The sequence below is a fragment of the Oenanthe melanoleuca genome, chromosome 22 (genome assembly GCF_029582105.1).
Source record: "Oenanthe melanoleuca isolate GR-GAL-2019-014 chromosome 22, OMel1.0, whole genome shotgun sequence".
Lineage (NCBI taxonomy): Eukaryota > Metazoa > Chordata > Aves > Passeriformes > Muscicapidae > Oenanthe > Oenanthe melanoleuca.
The window spans coordinates 212,383-228,611 of NC_079355.1; the positions used below are offsets into that span (position 1 = coordinate 212,383).

General features: G+C 63.3%; 3 protein-coding genes across 11 annotated transcripts; 1 reads left to right on the forward strand and 2 right to left on the reverse strand.

Annotated features, from left to right (window-relative positions):
• Positions 1-163: 163 nt before the first annotated feature.
• LOC130261878 (antimicrobial peptide NK-lysin-like) lies at positions 164-2,526 on the reverse strand. Of its 2 annotated transcripts, none has more exons than XM_056508521.1 (4): positions 1,852-2,526; positions 1,207-1,331; positions 1,020-1,130; positions 164-940 (listed from the first exon to the last, which is right to left on the reverse strand). In XM_056508521.1, exons 1-4 carry the CDS (start codon positions 1,892-1,894, stop codon positions 773-775), a joined length of 447 nt encoding a protein of 148 aa, XP_056364496.1. In that variant the 5' UTR covers positions 1,895-2,526; the 3' UTR covers positions 164-772. The 2 variants fall into 2 exon arrangements, with proteins under 2 accessions (XP_056364496.1, XP_056364497.1); XM_056508522.1 differs by having other exon boundaries at positions 1,207-1,328; positions 1,852-2,509.
• Positions 2,522-8,810, forward strand: POLD2 (DNA polymerase delta 2, accessory subunit). 8 transcript variants are annotated; one of them, XM_056508481.1, is made up of 13 exons: positions 2,533-2,637; positions 3,200-3,448; positions 5,132-5,254; positions 5,346-5,495; positions 5,884-6,005; positions 6,686-6,809; positions 6,893-7,007; positions 7,170-7,368; positions 7,480-7,560; positions 7,862-8,019; positions 8,126-8,253; positions 8,336-8,437; positions 8,524-8,810. In XM_056508481.1, the coding sequence occupies exons 2-13, from the start codon at positions 3,229-3,231 to the stop codon at positions 8,679-8,681; spliced, it is 1,680 nt and encodes a 559-aa protein (XP_056364456.1). In that variant the 5' UTR covers positions 2,533-2,637; positions 3,200-3,228; the 3' UTR covers positions 8,682-8,810. The 8 variants fall into 8 exon arrangements, 7 of the variants coding, with proteins under 7 accessions (XP_056364461.1, XP_056364459.1, XP_056364456.1 ...); XM_056508480.1 differs by having other exon boundaries at positions 2,543-2,689; XM_056508482.1 differs by having other exon boundaries at positions 2,627-2,718.
• On the reverse strand, positions 8,791-15,988 carry AEBP1 (AE binding protein 1). Its single transcript, XM_056508455.1, has 21 exons — positions 15,669-15,988; positions 15,125-15,550; positions 14,800-14,871; positions 14,286-14,357; positions 14,098-14,184; positions 13,497-13,595; positions 13,317-13,406; positions 12,838-12,909; positions 12,684-12,758; positions 12,491-12,600; positions 12,281-12,420; positions 12,110-12,194; positions 11,891-12,035; positions 11,711-11,799; positions 11,243-11,366; positions 10,972-11,168; positions 10,548-10,727; positions 10,138-10,477; positions 9,922-10,061; positions 9,751-9,850; positions 8,791-9,670 (listed from the first exon to the last, which is right to left on the reverse strand). The coding sequence occupies exons 1-21, from the start codon at positions 15,904-15,906 to the stop codon at positions 9,120-9,122; spliced, it is 3,432 nt and encodes a 1,143-aa protein (XP_056364430.1). The 5' UTR covers positions 15,907-15,988; the 3' UTR covers positions 8,791-9,119.
• Between the last annotated feature and the right edge of the window lie 241 nt (positions 15,989-16,229).

Consider the following 16,229-nt stretch of genomic DNA (forward strand, 5'->3'; position numbering starts at 1 on the left):
ACTCCAACCCACATGGGACACATCCCCACACTACTGCTGGCACCTTTGGTGTCACCTTGGCGCTGCTGGGGGCAGGCCGGGCCAGACTGTCCTCTGCCAGTGCCTGGTGCCATCTGCCCTTTGTCAGTGTGTCTCCCCAGGGCAGACAAACAAGACCCGTGGAGCCAGAGGAGTGATTTTATTGTGGGGGAGGGGGATGGCTGGGCTGCAGGGCGTAGGGGTTTGGGAAGCACTCAGGGCTGTGTCTGTGGAGAAAGCAAAGAGTGTGGGGTGAGTTGGGGCCAGCAGAAGCAGCTTCTTTAGCCTTCCCCCTGCTCCACAATGCACTTTGGGGTGACCTGGCTCACCCCCACCCTACAGAGCTGCAGCAGGGGCAGTTCAGAAATCCCAAGCACACTCCCACCCCCCCGGCAGGTGTGGGGTGCAGGATGTGGGGTGCAAAGTGTAGGACACAGAGAAGGGATATGGGATCAGGATGCAGGGTGCAGGATGCAGGGTTCAGGACACAGTGCAGGACTGGGACATGGGGTGCAGGACATTTGGTGCAGGGTCAGGATATGGGTGCAGGATGTAGGCTCAGGATCAGGTTGTAGGGTGCAGGACAGTGCAGGACAGGGGGTTGGGATTGCAATGCAGGGTGCAGGACATGGTGCAGGATGTAGGATCGGGATGTGGGGTGCAGGACACGGGGTATGGGATCAGGATGCAGGATGTGGGTGGAAGATCAGCCCACGGGATGTAGGATCAGGACAGAGCTGGGCACTGACTGTGCTCAGGACCGGCAGAAGCCCATGGCAGTGCAGATGTCCTGGGGCATGTCTCCGTTCTGCAGCGCCTCGGTGATCTGGTCCTGGTACTTTTTCACGAGCCGCTGGCACAGCTTGCCCATGGCTCGGCCCAGCACCCGGCAGCCCTTCTGCAGTGCTGCTGCCACCGCCTCCTGCCAAAGCCACCACGGGTCAGGGGGCCACAGGGAGAGGGTCCCCAGTCCGGCCCCCCAGACCCTCATCACCCCTCACCTCATCGGGGTCGTCACCTGCCAGCGCCTTTATCTTCTTCAGGATCTTGGTGCACTTGCTGCACTTAATCCCCCTGCCCTGCGCCACGCTCTCCCCATCAGCCGCATTTCCCTGTGGCGACACAAAGATCCTCAGGGCCACCTGGACTCCTGGGTGGCCCTGGAGTACTTGGGGGTGGGGTGCTTACCAGGGCCAGGCTGTCCCAGAGGTGCCGGCACTGCTGCTCCCATCCGCAGTGTGTGGCCATGGCCATGTCCCAGCACCAGGACACTGGGTCACCCTGGCAGGGCGGGGGGGCCGCGGCCTGTGCTGCTGCACGGAGACAGGGCGGTCAGCATGGCTGCAGGCTGGGTGCCCATCACTGAGGTCCCCAGGGACCCCTAAAACACCAGCCCCAGGTATTCAGCCCCATCCCCACCATCCCTCCTGCCTGAACTCACATCCTTCTGTTCCCAGCCTTCTTAGGTCCCCATGCAGACCCTGTCCCCAAACGTCCCCAGGTGCCGGTCCCAGCATGGGCACCCTGTCCATAACCCCTGGCTCTTCAGGCAGACCTCATCCCTGCCACCCCCAGAAGCTTGTTCCCCTAAAACCCCATCCCCGCAACTCCCATGCCTCCCTACCTTCTGCCTGTCCTCTTGTCCTCCTTCCCACATCCCTGAGTGCCTGTCCCCACACAGACCCCATCCCTGTCACACACAGGTCCTCACACAGACCCCAGCCCCCCCAAGCTCAATCATCCAAGCTGTTATCCCCATTGTCCCCATGTGTCTCCTCTCCCCTCTAGTTCGGGGTGACCACCCCCCCTGGGAGGCAGGAGGGTCCCCACTACCTCCCAGCAGCAGCAGCAGCAGCAGGAGGAGGGTGGCAGCCATGGTGAGCCCACTGAGTCGGTGACAGCAGGAGATGGACAGTGGGTGACTGCGTCCTGACACCTTTTATAGAGGAGCCGCAGGCTGCGGGGGTGGGGGACCAAAACCCCAAAACTCCTTAAAACAAAACACGGCTGCTCCCCAGCGCCCTTCCTGCCTCACAGCTCCACCCCCGCAGGAAGAGGGTTCGGGGGGCTTCGGGGGGGCACATGGGGGAGCTCAGCACTCCCCAACCTCCCCGGCCTCGTACTCTCCGAGAAGCTCTCAGAGAGTGTGGGGCGGGGAGGGAGTGGCCGGACCCCCGAGGGCTCTGGAGGGTCCCTCCCGAGGTCGGGAAGATCTGTCCCGGGGCTCCTCTTTGGACCTCTCCGGCCTCTGGGGAGCCCGGGGGCTTGGGGTTGGTGTCCCCCCGGGTTAGCGCTGTCCGCTCTGGGGTCGGTGACGGTGTCCCCTCCCCAGCATGGGTTCCGTGGAGCCCAGGGGTCCATCCCCATGTCTCGCTGTCCCGGCCGCCCCCGCGGGGCCGGCCCCGTCCCGTCCGTGTCCTCGCCACGTTCCCTCCAGGTCCCTGCGCGGGACTCTCGCGCCACCCCGCGCGGCGGTTGCCATGACGACTCTGGCGTCACTTCCGCCGCGCGGTCACGCAGTTCCGGGCTGGCGGCTCTGGCGCCGTTTCCCGCCACAGCCGCGCCTCGATGGCGGCGCTCGGTGCCGGCGGCGCCCCTCGGCCTGCGAGCCCGCCCCCCGTACGTGACCCGCGCGGCCCCGGCGGCGGCCGAGGGCGTGACCCGCTCTGCGGTGGGGAGACCCCGCTTTTGGGGGATCCTGTGAGGCCCTGCAGCCTGGCGGGGGTTTGGGGGGTGCTCTTGTGTCCTCGGGGGTGCTTGGAGGGTCCGGTGCCGCGGGGAGGAGGAGTGTGCCAGACGGAGTGTGCTGGGGGGCACTCGTGCCTGGGATGTCTGGAGTCTGTGCGGGGCCTGGGTCCATCTGGGAGAGGGGGGTCCTGGGGGAATCCGATGGCCAAGGGGTGTTTTGTAGGGGCTTCGGGCGGGGATTTTTGTGGGCTCTAGGGGGGTGAGTTTTGGCGAGGGTGGGATGGTGCGGTTACCAGGATGAGTCTGGGGGTGCCTGGGTTAGGAGAAGAGGGGAGGAAGGGGGGCTGAGGTGGTGCCATGTGCAGAGGGAGGGTCAGACCCGGATGTGGTTTGTATTTTGGGGGTGGGCAAGGTCATTTTCAGGACTGTTGTGTCCTGAGGTGACAGTGATGGGTGGGAGCCAGGATCCTTAATTCACCAATTTATTTTCCAGACCCAGCGTTAGAGCCCACGTCCCACACCATGTTTTCGGAGCAGGCAGCCCCTCTGGCGCAGGGGCTGCTGGCCCCGCCCTCGGCCGAGCCCCCCACCTTCCCCAGGGTGCCCGTGTCGGGATACTCGGACTGCTCGCAGCCCTTCCAGCTGGGCGAGCGCGGCTTCTCCCGGCAGTACGCGCACATCTACGCCGTGCGCCTGGCCGGGATGCGGCCGGGCCTGGAGCGGCGCGCGCGCGGCCGCTGGGGTGAGCCCGGGGAGCCCCAGGAAAGCACTGGCGGGGCAGCCTGTGTCGGGGGTAGCGACCAAGCTGGGCAGGGCTGCAGCACCGGGAGCAGCTGGGGGGCTCAGCCTGGAGAAAAGGAGGCTCGGGGGGACCTGGCTCTGCACAACTTCCTGGCAGGAGGGTGCAGCCAGCAGGAGATCGGGCTCTGCTGCCAGGAAGCAAGGGGCAGGGCAAGAAGGCACAACCTCTAGTGGCACCAGGAGAGGCTCAGATTGGATATTGGGAAAATTCCTTCATGGAAAGGGCTGTCCAGGCCTGGCACAGACTGCCCAGGGCAGTGCTGGAGTCCCCATCCCTGTGGGGAAATAGGCTATGTAGATGTGGCACCTGGGGACATGGGTTCATGGGTGATCTTGGCAACAAACATCTGTGGAGCTGCCTTCAGATTTTATCTCTGTGTTTGACCAGATTTATAGCTGGAGTCCAGAAGTGAGTGAGTATTCCCATGTGCAGGCTGGATGTACCCTGCAGGCATCCCTGGGGGCCAGGTCCATCTCTGTTGGGGGTAATCCATCCCTGCCAGGCTGGAATCCACCCGCAACCTCCCTGCAACCTGAGCAGCTCCGGTGTATGCAGTTCTGCCAGTATCCAGCCTTGACAGGGGATGTACAGCAGAGCCCAACCTAAACAGCTCAGCCCCCCAGCTCTGGGTTGCACAGTAATATGGGATAATTTGCAGCTGCTTTATGTGATAATCCTGCTACAGCTCCCACCTGGAGTTCTGACCTTCAGACAAATTGCATTCCTCATCACAGATAGACAGCGGGGTGTGGGCAGGGAGAACACGTTGTCTTTGTCACGTCGCCCCTCACACTTCTGGGAGCAGGAGTTGAGTGTGAGGTTTGTCAGGTTGGGGCTGGGCAGCCCTGGCCAGGAAGTGGGGTACAGGAGGGTGCAGGGGGTGAGAGGTGCTGCTTGTGCTGGGGGGGCTGCTTCCTGGCTGGGGGGTTGTGGTTCTGCGGGTGGGACCCCTCGTGCTCAGAGTTTCCATCCGCGGGGTGAAGCAATGCCGGTGCAGGGGCTCTGCCCCGCCAGCCTGGGCACGGCCTGCGATCGAATTTCCTTTGGCTTTGCCCTTCTATGGGCAAAAACCCCTTCAGTGGAAGCTTTTGGGCCGGATGCCTGTTCCTGTGCCCTCCCCAGCCCCGTGGGCTGTGTGGAAGCAAAGCCAGTGCTGGTCCCGTGGCAGATGTCATTCCTTGGTTGGCCGCCCTGACTTTGCCAAGTGACAGGACCCCGTGGTTTGTAAAGCTCCACCTCCTGAAGTACTGGGATGGGACCAGATTCTGGGGTTTGTCTCCCAGCAGGAAGAGCCTGCAGGCAAAAATCTGGAGAGCACAACCCCCTCCCCCCTGAACGCACATTTTGGGGAGTTTGAGCCAAAAATAAGAAACTTCAACAGGATTGTTTTTGTTCTGACTCAGAGTGTTTGCATTCCTGGGCTCGGGAATCCATGTTTCCAGTGTGGGGCGCCAGGGATGGCAGCAGGGTGCTCTCCCTGGGACAAGAATCACGTTCAGCAGCGCGTGATGAGCAAAGTGAGATTTTTGGGAGGAGAAATATCACCAGAAAGGACGAAGAGCTGGTACAGGCAGTGTTGTTTCGGGAGAGGAGACTAGGATCAGGTTCCTTGCTCTTCTCCAGGCCTGAGGCTCAGGATGGACTTCACAGGCTGGTTTAAATGGGGAATGACAGTCCCACAGCCACATACTGGATGGGAGGAGACACTGGATGGGGCTGGAGCACCTCTGCATCCCCGGGGGTGGGGTAAGAAGTTTTGGGCTCACTTTGTGGTGAGGGAGATTTTTGCTCCTCAGCCACAAAGTGGATGCAGCTGGGGCTGCAATGCTTCTTGCAGCTCCTGAGGTTCTCCCAGCCTGTATCCCCTGTGGATCCCTGCCTAAAGCCTGGGGACCTGTCAGCATACCAGGATCTTCTCTGGATGTGATGGGGATCCTGAATCCCAGTGGGGATCTGGGGCAGAGGACCTGGCCCTGGCAGAAATCAGGTTTGGGGGCGATGAGTGATCTCCTGCCCGTCAGCTCTGAGTAGGATGTTTGGGTCATCCCCCAGGTGAAGAGCAGGAACAGCAAGGGCAGGAACACTGTGTCCTGGACCCTTCCCGGGCAGAGCTGTAACTGGAAGCTAAATGCACCATCATGACCCAGCTTTCGCCCCAGCACAGAGGAAATGCCTGCAGGCTTCAGGCTCTGGAATGCTCCTTGGCCCCATCTGGCCCACACATGTCTGTTCGGCACCGTGCCTCGAGGAGAAGCAGCAGGCTTCCCAACATTCCCCAGCGCTTCCTGCTGCCCTGGGTGCAGGGGCCCTTCAGCTGCCCCCACCACCCTGCCCTGCTGCCCTCGCCCCAAGCCCTGACCCACCTCTCTCCGCAGGGAACGACATTGCGCTGCGGAAGCTCTCGGAGCTGCAGGCAGGAGAGAGGTGCTGCGTGGTGGGGACACTCTTCAAGTCCATGCAGCTCCAGCCCTCCATCCTGCAGGAGATCAGTGAAGAGGTAATGGGGTTACACCCTCCTCCTCCTGTTCCACACAGCTCAGGGGGTTGTGCCAGCACACCTGAGAGCTCAGCTGGGTTTCCATGGCTTCTCTGTGCTCTTCCTAGCCAGGGAACTGGCTGATATTTGGGAAGGATGGCCTGTGCCCAGCCTGTCCCTGGATGCCACCTTGGTGCCACCTCTTGTGCTAGTGTGTGTTTGTGTGGGTTTGTGTGGTCCTTATGAAATCATGGAAACACAGGATGGGTTGGGTTGGAAGAGACCTTAAAGCTCATCTATGTGTTGCCTTTAGGAGCAGCTGGGCTGGGATACCTTCCCCTAGCCCAGGTTGCTCCAAGCCCTATCCAACCTGGCCTTGAAAACTTCCAGGGATCCAGGGGCAGCCACAGCTTCTCTGGGCAACCTGTGGCAGGGCCTCACCACCTTCACAGGCCATTTCTTCCTGGTATCCAACCCAAACCCACCTTTTGTCCATCTTTTCCCCCTCCTGGCTGCCACCACTCTTCCACAGTGGTGCTGTTCCAGCACTCAGTGGAACTGGCCCATCTGGGGGGTTCCAGCTGCCGGGGCCCCCAGCTGGGGTGTTAGCTGTACTGCTGATGGGAGCTGGGGTTGGGAAGGGTCCTTGGGGACTGCTGGTCCTTGCTGAGGCCATCAGAGCTGTCCCTGTGCCCTCGCAGCACAACCTGGTGCCTCAGCCGCCCCTGCCCAAGTACATCCAGCCCTCTGATGAGCTGATCCTGGAGGATGAGCTGCAGCGGATCAAGCTGGAAGGAGCCATTGATGTGCAGAGGCTGGTGACAGGTGAGGGACAGTGGTGGCTCTGTGGTGGCACCCACCCCGCAGGCGCTGGCTGGGGCTGACTGCCCAGGCCTGCTGTGCCCTAGGGACCATCTTGGCTGTGTATGGCTGCGAGCAGGACGATGGCAGATTCGTGGTGGAGGATCTCTGCTTCGCCGACTTGCCACCAGCGCTGCCCTGGAACGGGCCCAGCTCTGACCGGTGAGTCAGCAGCAGCAGGGCTGGGGCTGGGCCACAGGGTGATGTGTCCCTCAGCCCTTGTGCCAAGAGGGCTGGCAGGGGGTCTGGGCCCCCTGCCCTGGCTCTCTGAAGCCCCTGAGTTTGGGAGGGTGGCACACTGCCCGAGCCTCTCCATCTGTCCAGGTTCGTGCTGCTGGCCTCGGGGCTGGGGCTGGGCAGCGTGAGTGGGGAGGCCCTGCTGAGCACTCAGCTGCTAGTGGATGTGGTGACAGGGCAGCTGGGTGCAGAGGGTGAGCAGAGCTGTGCTGCCCACATCACCCGTGTCATTCTGGCTGGGAATCTGCTGAGCCAGAACACGCAGAGCCGAGACACTATCAACAAGGTACAGCAGGAAGGGGGCTGTGGCCTCACGGTGCTCCTGGGGTGCTGGGAGGCTGTGGGGAGGGAGCAGAGGGGTGCAGGGTTGTCCCTCACTGTCTTCCTGCTCACCCAGGCCAAGTACTTGACCAAGAAGACGCAGGCTGCAAGTGTGGAGGCTGTGAAGATGCTGGATGAGATCCTACTGCAGCTCTGTGTCAGTGCTTGGGGTTGGCGGGGGAATCAGGTTCCTTTGGGGGAGGGAACCTTGTTCCTGAGGTGGGGTAGCAGTCTAGAGTGCAGAGTGGCAAAACCCCCTTCCCCAGCACCCAACTTCCCTTTGAGTACCCCTGGGGAGGCAGATCACAGCCCAGCTCCAAATCCTCCTGGGATCTGGCCTCCTTTGTAAAGCCAAGCAGGGTGTCCTGGGAAAAAGGAGCAGCCGTGGCACTGGGCTTTGCTCTGAGCCCCCTTGGAGGCCACTTTGGCCACCTGCTTGATCCTGGCTCTGCCTACAGACCTCGGTGCCTGTGGATGTGATGCCCGGTGAGTTTGACCCCACCAACTACACGCTGCCGCAGCAGCCCCTGCACCGCTGCATGCTGCCCCTGGCCAGTGCCTACGCCACCCTGCGCCTCGTAACCAACCCCTACCAGGCCAGCCTGGACGGTGTCAGGTAAGCAAACCTGCTGCACTACCGGCTCTGGTGGCTGTCAGTGGCCATGGGCCATGTCCCAGCACGTCCACCACCTAAAGCTCCCCTTCTTTCCCCCATATTGTAGGTTTTTGGGGACGTCAGGACAAAACATCAGTGATATCTTTAAGTACAGCAGCATGGATGACTACCTAGAGATCCTGGAGTGGACACTACTGGCAGGACACATCAGCCCCACAGCCCCAGATACCCTGGGTATGGTGAGGGCTGGGGGATTGTTGAATGGGGGGGGGGGGCTTTGCCAGGGGCTCCCCCCCCTAATTCCCATCTTCCCCAGGCTGTTACCCATTCTACAAATCTGACCCGTTTATCCTCACCGAGTGCCCTCATGTCTACTTCTGCGGCAATGCACCCCACTTCCAGTCCAAGCTGCTCCACGGTGAGTCTTGCAACACACCCAAATCCTTGCAGGGCTGGGAACCCGTGCTGGGGTCTCCTCTGCTTGACACCCACCTGTGTTTGCAGGGAAGGAGGGGCAGCGTGTTCTGCTGGTGACGGTGCCGGATTTCAGTGCCACGCAGACCGCTTGCCTCGTCAACCTGCGTGACCTCACCTGCCAGCCCATCACCTTCTCTGGCTTTGGGGCTGACAGTGAGGACGGGGACATGGAAGCTGGACACTGACCACAGGGAGGGCACAAGCCCCCACCCTTCGAGGGGTCCTGGCACGCACTGCCTTTGTCTGTCATCTGGGAGGGTGACAGAGCTGGGGAATCACTGGAGGGACAAGATGTTCATACCAATATAACTTGATTTATTTGTGTAACAAAAATTGTATGGAGGGGAGAAAGGCTATGCCTGCCTCCATGGGCCCTGCCCAGGAGAGCAGTACCACTCCTGCCACCCCACTGGAGCACAGGCAGTGGGCTGCCACCCCAGCTCCGAAGGATGGAGTAGCATGTCCCTGACAGTGCCCAGCTGTTGGCGGCGATGCCCGCAGTCCTTGGAAGCAGCCAGGGGCTGGAGCCCACCTGGAACAGCTGCCCGGGCTCAGGAAGATGTTGGAAGCGGATGCCGAAGCATCCGACCGTGGCTTGAAGCAGAGTGAGGTGTAAAGTGTCCCTAGTCCCCAAAGTTCACGGTGTAGGTTTCGGCTGTGGTGAGGGGCTGCACTGTCCCCGTGTGCAACTCCCAGCCCTCCGTCTCTGTCACCAGCTCAGTGACCACCTCTGTCTCAGTGTCCATCTCCCAGGTGCCAGCAGTGGGTGGCTCCTGGCTCCAGGGCGTGTATGCTGTGCTGCTGAAAGGGAAGGGCAGTGCCGTGCTGGGTGGTGGGGCCGTGGGGCTGCTGGTGGCCACGGTGGCGTTGAGGCGCCGCAGCCGCATCTGCTCCCGCAGGCGCATGCGGTGCCGCAGCCGCAGCCGCAGGCGCAGCCGCTCGCGCGGCGTCATGGGCCGGCCGGGCACCACCCGGCGGATCGGCCGGTTCCCGTTCATGGCCATGATCTCCCGGATGCGCTTCCAGTTGGAGCGGGACAGGATGAAGTTGCACTGGGTGGCCCCGATGTCGTAGAGCACGTGGCAAGTCTTGACGCTGGGGTTGTAGCCCTCGGCCCGTGCCGACACGCGGTACTCGCCCGGGTTCAGGATGCGCCAGTAGTCCCCGCCGCTGGCTGCGGAGCAGGAGCAGGAGCAGCGGCGTGTGAGGGCGGCGCGGTGCTGCCAGCGCCCTGCCAGCACCTCCGGTACCTACCTGTCCTGACGTTGTGGTTGATGCCCCCCACCACAATGGTGGCGTTGGCAATGGGCTCTCCCTGCTGGTCTGTCACCACTCCCTTGATTCCTCGGTGGACCTGGGTGAGGAAAAGGGATGAGCGGAACTGTGGGGCGGGTGGAGCAGCTGCGGCCATGTCCCAGTACACACCTGCTCCATGAAGGTGAGCAGAGACTCCTTGTTGTTCTCCCACTCCTGCTGCAGCTCACTCTCATGGGGGAACTTGTCACAGCCCAGGTAAACGGAGAGCTCCAGGCAGTTGGTGTGTAGGTAGCTGAAGTCATTCATACCTGCAAGAGCATAGAAACGCCCACCCAGCTGCTTGCTCACCTGACAGTGGCCGGGTTATGAGGCAGCCACACTTACTGCCAGCCCGGGGGTGCCACTTGGCACCCTGCACGATGCCCATGGCGTCGGTTACGTCCTGCGCGTGGCAGCCCCCACGGAAGGTCTCGGTCATGGTGAGGTGTGCTGAGGCATAGGAGATGGCGAGCCAGCGGAACACGGCGTGGTCAGGTGTCTCCTGCAGCTCGGGGCGCTCGTCCTCATAGTCCAGGGGACGGGGAGCAGCTGCCGGCGTTGGGGGACTGGGCCGGGCCGTGTCGAAGGGGAAGGACACCAGCTTCTCCCCACCCTGCAGGTTGGCTCCCAGTACGAAGGGGTTCTTGTCCATCCACGCCATGACAGCCCGTGTCTCCACTGCCACCTGAGAGGCAGGCACAGGGTATGAGGTGTCACCCCCTGCCACCCTCTCCAGGCCCCTGTGCCGCACTCACCGCCGCATCTTCAGACATGTAGTGCTCTGGGACGGGGATGTGGTGGTTGGGGAACTGGTGGGGCACCAGCCGCCTCTCCTCGGCCGCCCACAGCGCTGAGGCCAGGTCGGGGAAGTTCTCAAAGAGGTCAAAGCCTTCCTCTGTCCAATGGCCCAGTGCCCAGTTGCCCAGTTCGGAGCCCTGCAGGCAGCCCAGGACACTGGTGAGTCCGGGGGGGCTGCATCCCATCCCACTGCTCCAGGTCCCATCCCCTTCTCTGACACATCTCAGGTGCCCAGAGCAGTGGTGAGCTGCGAGGTGGGGCTGCATCCTACTGCCTTGCCATCCCGTCCCACTGCCCCACAGCCCAGCCCAGCTCCCCACATCCTACCCCCTGCTCCACCGTCCTATCTCACTGCCTCATGGCCCATCCCAGCCCGCTCACCGCCTCGTGGGCCAGCTCGTAGCCATCGGGGTTGAGGGACGGGACGAGGTGGATGCGGGTGTCGGTGACCAGGCCCCGCACGCGGGGGTTCCCGTCCTGGTACTCCTTGCACAGGAACTGCATCAGCAGCAGCAGCAGCTCCCGGCCCAGGGCCTCGTTCCCATGCAGCCCCGCCGTGTACCGGAACTCGGGCTCACCTGCGGGGACCCAGGGGGGTCAGCAAACACCTGGGACCATGCCTGGGGACCCCAGACCCTCGTGCCTCCCTCACCCGTCTCGTGCTCGCCCGGGTTGTCGGAGACCTCCATGGCGTAGATCTTCAGCCCCCGTGAGCTCTTGCCAATGTTGTAGATGCGGGTGATGGTAGGACACTCCTCATTCACCACCTTCATCAGCTGCAGGGTGGGGAGAGATGGGGGCAGTGCTTTGGGGACGAGCCCACACCCTGCAGGGGATCCCATGCCCACGGAGGATCCCACCCTATGAAGATGCTCACCACCACAGAAGTGCCCACAACCACAGAGAATGCCCTGCCCCAAAGATGTGCCCACCACCACAGAGGCGTCCACTCCTCACGGAGGATCCTGCCCCACAGAGGATCCCACCACCATGAAGGATCCTGCAGCCGTGAGTGTTCCAACCCCACAGAGAATGCCACTCAATGGATTTGTTGACAGAGTATTCCGTCCCCTAGAGAGCATCCCACCCCCTGCTGGATCTGCCCCCCAGCAGTGCCCACCTGCCTCATGTCCTTGTAGGAGTGGTGTCGGAAGTCCAGGTTGTCTGTGGAGGTCACCTCGTTCTGCTGGGTGTAGTAGCTGCTGACAGCTGTGGAGGGGACAGGGACACAGCAGCGGGGGATGGCTGCAGAGATCCCACCCCCCATGGCCCCCAGGCTGCTTTGGGGGGCGACTGTTACCAGAGAGGGGGCACCCCAGGACCTCGAGGCGCAGGCAGAGGCTCCCATTCCAGCGCTGGGGGTAGATGCGGATATACCGGGCCACCACTGGCTCAGGGAACTCGCTCAGCACCGGCGTGTCCTTGTCCACATTGCCATAAAACATCTGCCAAGGAGGGAGAGATGCAGCCAAGAGGCTCCCCGTGGTTCCCACGTCACCCGCCCAGAACAGGTCCCCACCATCTCCTCATAGCCGTTGCTGTACATCACCCAGTGCTGGCTGTCGTTGCTGAAGCCCACATAGAAGCTGGTGACGAAGTCATCACTGTGGGAGGACAGGGACAGGTTGGGACAGGGGTCCCTCGCTGCTCCCCTGGCCCGTGTCCCCGTCTGCACCCCACGAGCCCGTACTGGATCTGGGAGTCGCGGCCCTGGGTGACGACGCCGGTGAACATGGTGACGCGGCGGGTGTCCACCTCCAGCCAGTGCGCCCGGCTGTCGTCCTCGGCACACCACGCCCCGTCAAAGAAATCGTCCTCGCTGGTGCCCGCCTGCGAGCAGGGAGCGGGGCGTGGGTGGGGGGTCCTGTGGCCTGCGGGCGGCTGCTGGGGGGACCCTCACCTGCATGTTGAGGCGGCCACGCTGGGCCCCCAGCCCGTGACGCAGCATGGAGGAGGCCAGGAGCTGGTCATCCTCGATGCGATGGGACTCCAGCCCGATCGGGGGACACCCTGGGGACAGCAGGGCGTCGGGGCTGATGGGCTTCCCCTCCCCAGCAGGGTGTCCCTGTCACCCCAGGAATGGGGGCACTCACTTTTCTTCTCTGCTGGAGGGGCCCATTCCTCCTCATCTGGATCCCACTTCTTTCCTCCTGGCTTTTTGGGTTTTCCTGGAAAGGAAAAGGCACAGTGAGGGAGGCAAGGACGGGGGACAGGTGTGAGGGGACAGGAATGGGGGCTGGCACCCACCTTTGCGGTCCTGGCCCTTTTCCTCTGCCCAGTGCTCCTCCTCCTCCTCCTCCTCCTCTTTCTTGGGCTTCACTGTTGGTGAGGTGATACCCACCCCAGGGAGGTGACACCAGTCCCAGGAACATGCCACCCACCCCAAAAATGTGCCACTGATGCTAGGGGTGTGACACCCACCCCAGGGACATGCCACCTCCCTGGGAATGTGACACTCACCCCTGGGACATGCCACCCACTCCAGGGATGTGCCACTATCTCTGAAGTCACGACACCCACCGTGGTGATGTGACATCCACTCCAGGGAGGTGACACTCACATGCATGTCCCATCGTGCCACCCGCTGTGGGGATGGGACCCAGCCCAGGGACAGGCCACCTCCCTGTGGCTCTGCCATCAGCCCTGGGGTACACACGCCCATTATGGGCACCTGCCTCCCCCCCAGGCCCTGCCCACCCTGCCCAGCGCCCTCCACCCCCTCTCACAGGGTCTGATTTTCTCCTCGTCTGTCTCCAGCCTGTCCTCTTTGTCCGGGTGTTCGTGGGGCTTCGTCGGTGGGGGCAGCCCGTAGGTCCCTGGGGGCACAGGGTGAGGGGCTGGGACCCTCTGGAGGCGGGGGGCTGGTTGGGGTGCGGGCGCCGCGTCCCTGCCGGTTCATCACTCACAGTCATCGTAGTCGGGCGGCTCCAAGCCCTCGCCGTAGTCGCCCTCGGTCACCGGGCCGGGCGGGGCGGGCTGCGGCTGCGGGGGCGGCTCCTCCGGCTCTGCTTGGGGAGGGGGAAGGGGCTGTGCTGGAGATGGGGAGGCAGGGAGGGGGCTCCCATGTCCCTGCAGGGTGCCCTCTGTTCCCCACGCCCTTCTGGAACCCAGGTTTCCCTTTTGGTCCCATGAGGTCCCCGTGTCCCCACCAGACCCTCTGTAGCTCCCGGGGTGCCCACGCTCCTAAGGGATCCCCACACCTGTAGGGTGCCCCCAGAGTCCCCCATGCTCCCATGGGAACTCCATGTCCCTGCGGGGTTCTCCATGCCCTCACAGGGTCCCCATGTCCCCGCAGGGGTCTCTGTGCCCTTACAGGATCCCTCTACATCCCGCAGGATCCAAGAGATCCCCACACCCCTACAGGGCCCCGCAGACCTTATGCTGTCCCCATGTTCACCCCAGCTCCAGGCTACCCCAAAATGCTGCTTCCCTGGTTCCCAAGGCCGGAGACTGTCCCCCAGCCTCCCCCTGGGCGGTGCCAGCCCCATGTCCCACCCTCCCACGTACGTGTCTCCTCGGGCTGGGGCCAGACCCGCTCGGGTCTCCTCCTGCTTGGGGGCCTGGGGGGCTTCTGCTGCCGCCGGATGTACTCAACTGGGGACACAGAGGGTGGCTTTGTGGTGGCAGCGGGGAGGACATGCCCCCATCCTTGCTGCAGGCAGGGCCCTGGGGCCCCCCACACCCCAGCACCGTACAGTCCTCGTAGTCCTCCCGCTCCAGCTGCTCGTTGTAGTCCAGAGTCGGCGGTTCTGGCTCCTCAGGGACCTCTGCAGAGAAGGGGCACAGGGAGGCACTGGGGTGCAGGCAGGGGACAACACTCGAGAACAGAAAGGAGGCCCTGAGCACATAGGAAGCACATAGGAAGCGACACTTGGGAGCAGGGAATTAGTCCAGGGTGCGGTGGGGTGCAGGGAGGTGCCACCAGGGAGGAGGGAGGTGGCCCTGGCGTGCAAGGTGATGGCAGCAGGATGCAGGGAGATGGTGTTGGAACACAGGAAGGTGACAGGGGTGCAGGAAGGCAGCATTTGGGAACAAGGAGGTGGCCCGTGTTACAGGAGCATGGTCCTGGGGAGCTGGGACATGGCATTGGGTGCAGAAAGGTAACATTTGGGGACAGGGAGGTGGTCCCAAGACACAGGGAGATAGCCTCAGGGTGCAGAGGAGTGTCCCCAAGACACAGGGTGGTGGCCCTGGGGACTGGGCACTCACCTGGCTGGGGCTCAGGGTTCCAGCCCTCCCGGCCCAGCCCCCAGCGCTCATTTGGTGGCTCTTCTAGCTCTCCTGGGGACAGAGACAGAGTGAGGGGCTGGTGTGGCCTCCCCAGGCCACTGTCCTGGCCCCCCCTAGCCCCCAGTGGGAACAAAATCCCATGGGAAGGAAAGCAAGGGGACAGAGAGGAAACTCAAGGGGAAGAGCTCAGGCAGCTGTGGGGTGCTGCCAGGGCTGCTGAGCAGGATGTGGGGTGATGCTCTGCTGTGCTGAGACCTCCCATCCCAACCCCACTAGTGGCAAGATGGGTGTCCCCAGAACTCACCTCGGACACCTCCATCCTCCTCCTCCTCCTCCTTGTTGTGCAAAGGTTTCAGGAACTCAGGTGTCTCTTCATCCTCCTCGCCTTGTGAGGGCTGCAGGGTTGGGGGGTGTTCAGTGGGGGGGCTTGGTGGCACTGGTGGCTTCTTGCCAGAGGGCTTGGTGGCCTTAGGTGGCTTCTCCTTGGGTTTTTTGGAGCCTTTTGGGGGTTTTTCAGAGCCTTTTGGAGGTTTTTCAGAGCCTTTTGGTGGCTTCTCCTTGGATTTCTTGGGGGGTTTTTCCTTCTTGCCCCGGTCCTTGTCCTTGACCTTGTCCTTATCCTTGTCCTTATCCTTCTTTGGGCCCCGGGGTCGCTCCTTGGGCTTCTTGGGGGGTTTTTCCTTCTTCCCCTTCCTGGGTTTCTCGGGCTCCGTCAGCAACCCCGGAGAGCCTGAGGGGACAGATGAGGGGGGGCAGCCAGTGCGAGGCAGGGTGTGCGTGGCGGGGCCGGGCTGGGGGTCGCGCACCCGCCCCCCGTTCCCCGTGGGATCCTGGCGCCGATCACTCACCGGTGCCGGTGCCGGGGACGGTGCCGATGTCGAGGTGGGTGTCGAAGCCCAGCTCAGTGCCGTCCCCGTCCCGGTCCCCGCCGTCCCCGGGTCCGAGGAATCCCCGCAGAAACTCCTCGATCTCGGCGTCGGTGAGCGCGGGGGGGCCCGGTGCCGCCCCCGGTGCCGGTACCGGCAGCAGCGGCAGCAGCGCGGCCGCCAGCAGGAGGCAGGAGCGGGGCGGCCCCGGCGGGACCATCGCGCTCCGCAGCGGCCCCGCTCCCCGAGAGCCCCGGGAGCCCCGAGAGCCGCGGCCGGGCGGGCTGGGGGCGGCGCTGCGGCCGGGGGCGGGATCTGCTCGGCACCGAGGTGGCACCGGCGCTTACCGGGGCCGGGACGGCCCTGAACGGGACGGGCACCGACACTGTCACTGTCGCCGGCCCGGTACTGGCGCTGCACCGGGGCTGGGACTGCCGAGGAGCCGCGCTGACACCGGGCGGGACTGGCGCTGCCTGGCACCGGCACCGGCAGTGGCACCGGGACTAGCACTGGGACTGGCACTGGGACTAGCACTGGCACCGG

Coding starts and splice junctions, on each gene's coding strand:
- LOC130261878 (XM_056508521.1), bottom strand. CDS start 1,894: ATGGCTGCCACCCTCCTCCTGCTGCTGCTGCTGCTGCTGGGAG. Junction 1,131..1,206: donor TCTGGGACAGCCTGGCCCTG/GTAAGCACCCCA, acceptor GTGTCGCCACAG/GGAAATGCGGCTGATGGGGA. Junction 941..1,019: donor CAGGTGACGACCCCGATGAG/GTGAGGGGTGAT, acceptor TGGCTTTGGCAG/GAGGCGGTGGCAGCAGCACT.
- POLD2 (XM_056508480.1), top strand. CDS start 2,587: ATGGCGGCGCTCGGTGCCGGCGGCGCCCCTCGGCCTGCGAGCCCGCCC. Junction 7,008..7,169: donor AACGGGCCCAGCTCTGACCG/GTGAGTCAGCAG, acceptor CCATCTGTCCAG/GTTCGTGCTGCTGGCCTCGG. Junction 8,254..8,335: donor CACAGCCCCAGATACCCTGG/GTATGGTGAGGG, acceptor CATCTTCCCCAG/GCTGTTACCCATTCTACAAA.
- AEBP1 (XM_056508455.1), bottom strand. CDS start 15,906: ATGGTCCCGCCGGGGCCGCCCCGCTCCTGCCTCCTGCTGGCGGCCGCG. Junction 12,759..12,837: donor AAAGGGCCAGGACCGCAAAG/GTGGGTGCCAGC, acceptor TTTCCTTTCCAG/GAAAACCCAAAAAGCCAGGA. Junction 10,062..10,137: donor GTGGCACCCCCGGGCTGGCA/GTAAGTGTGGCT, acceptor ATGCTCTTGCAG/GTATGAATGACTTCAGCTAC.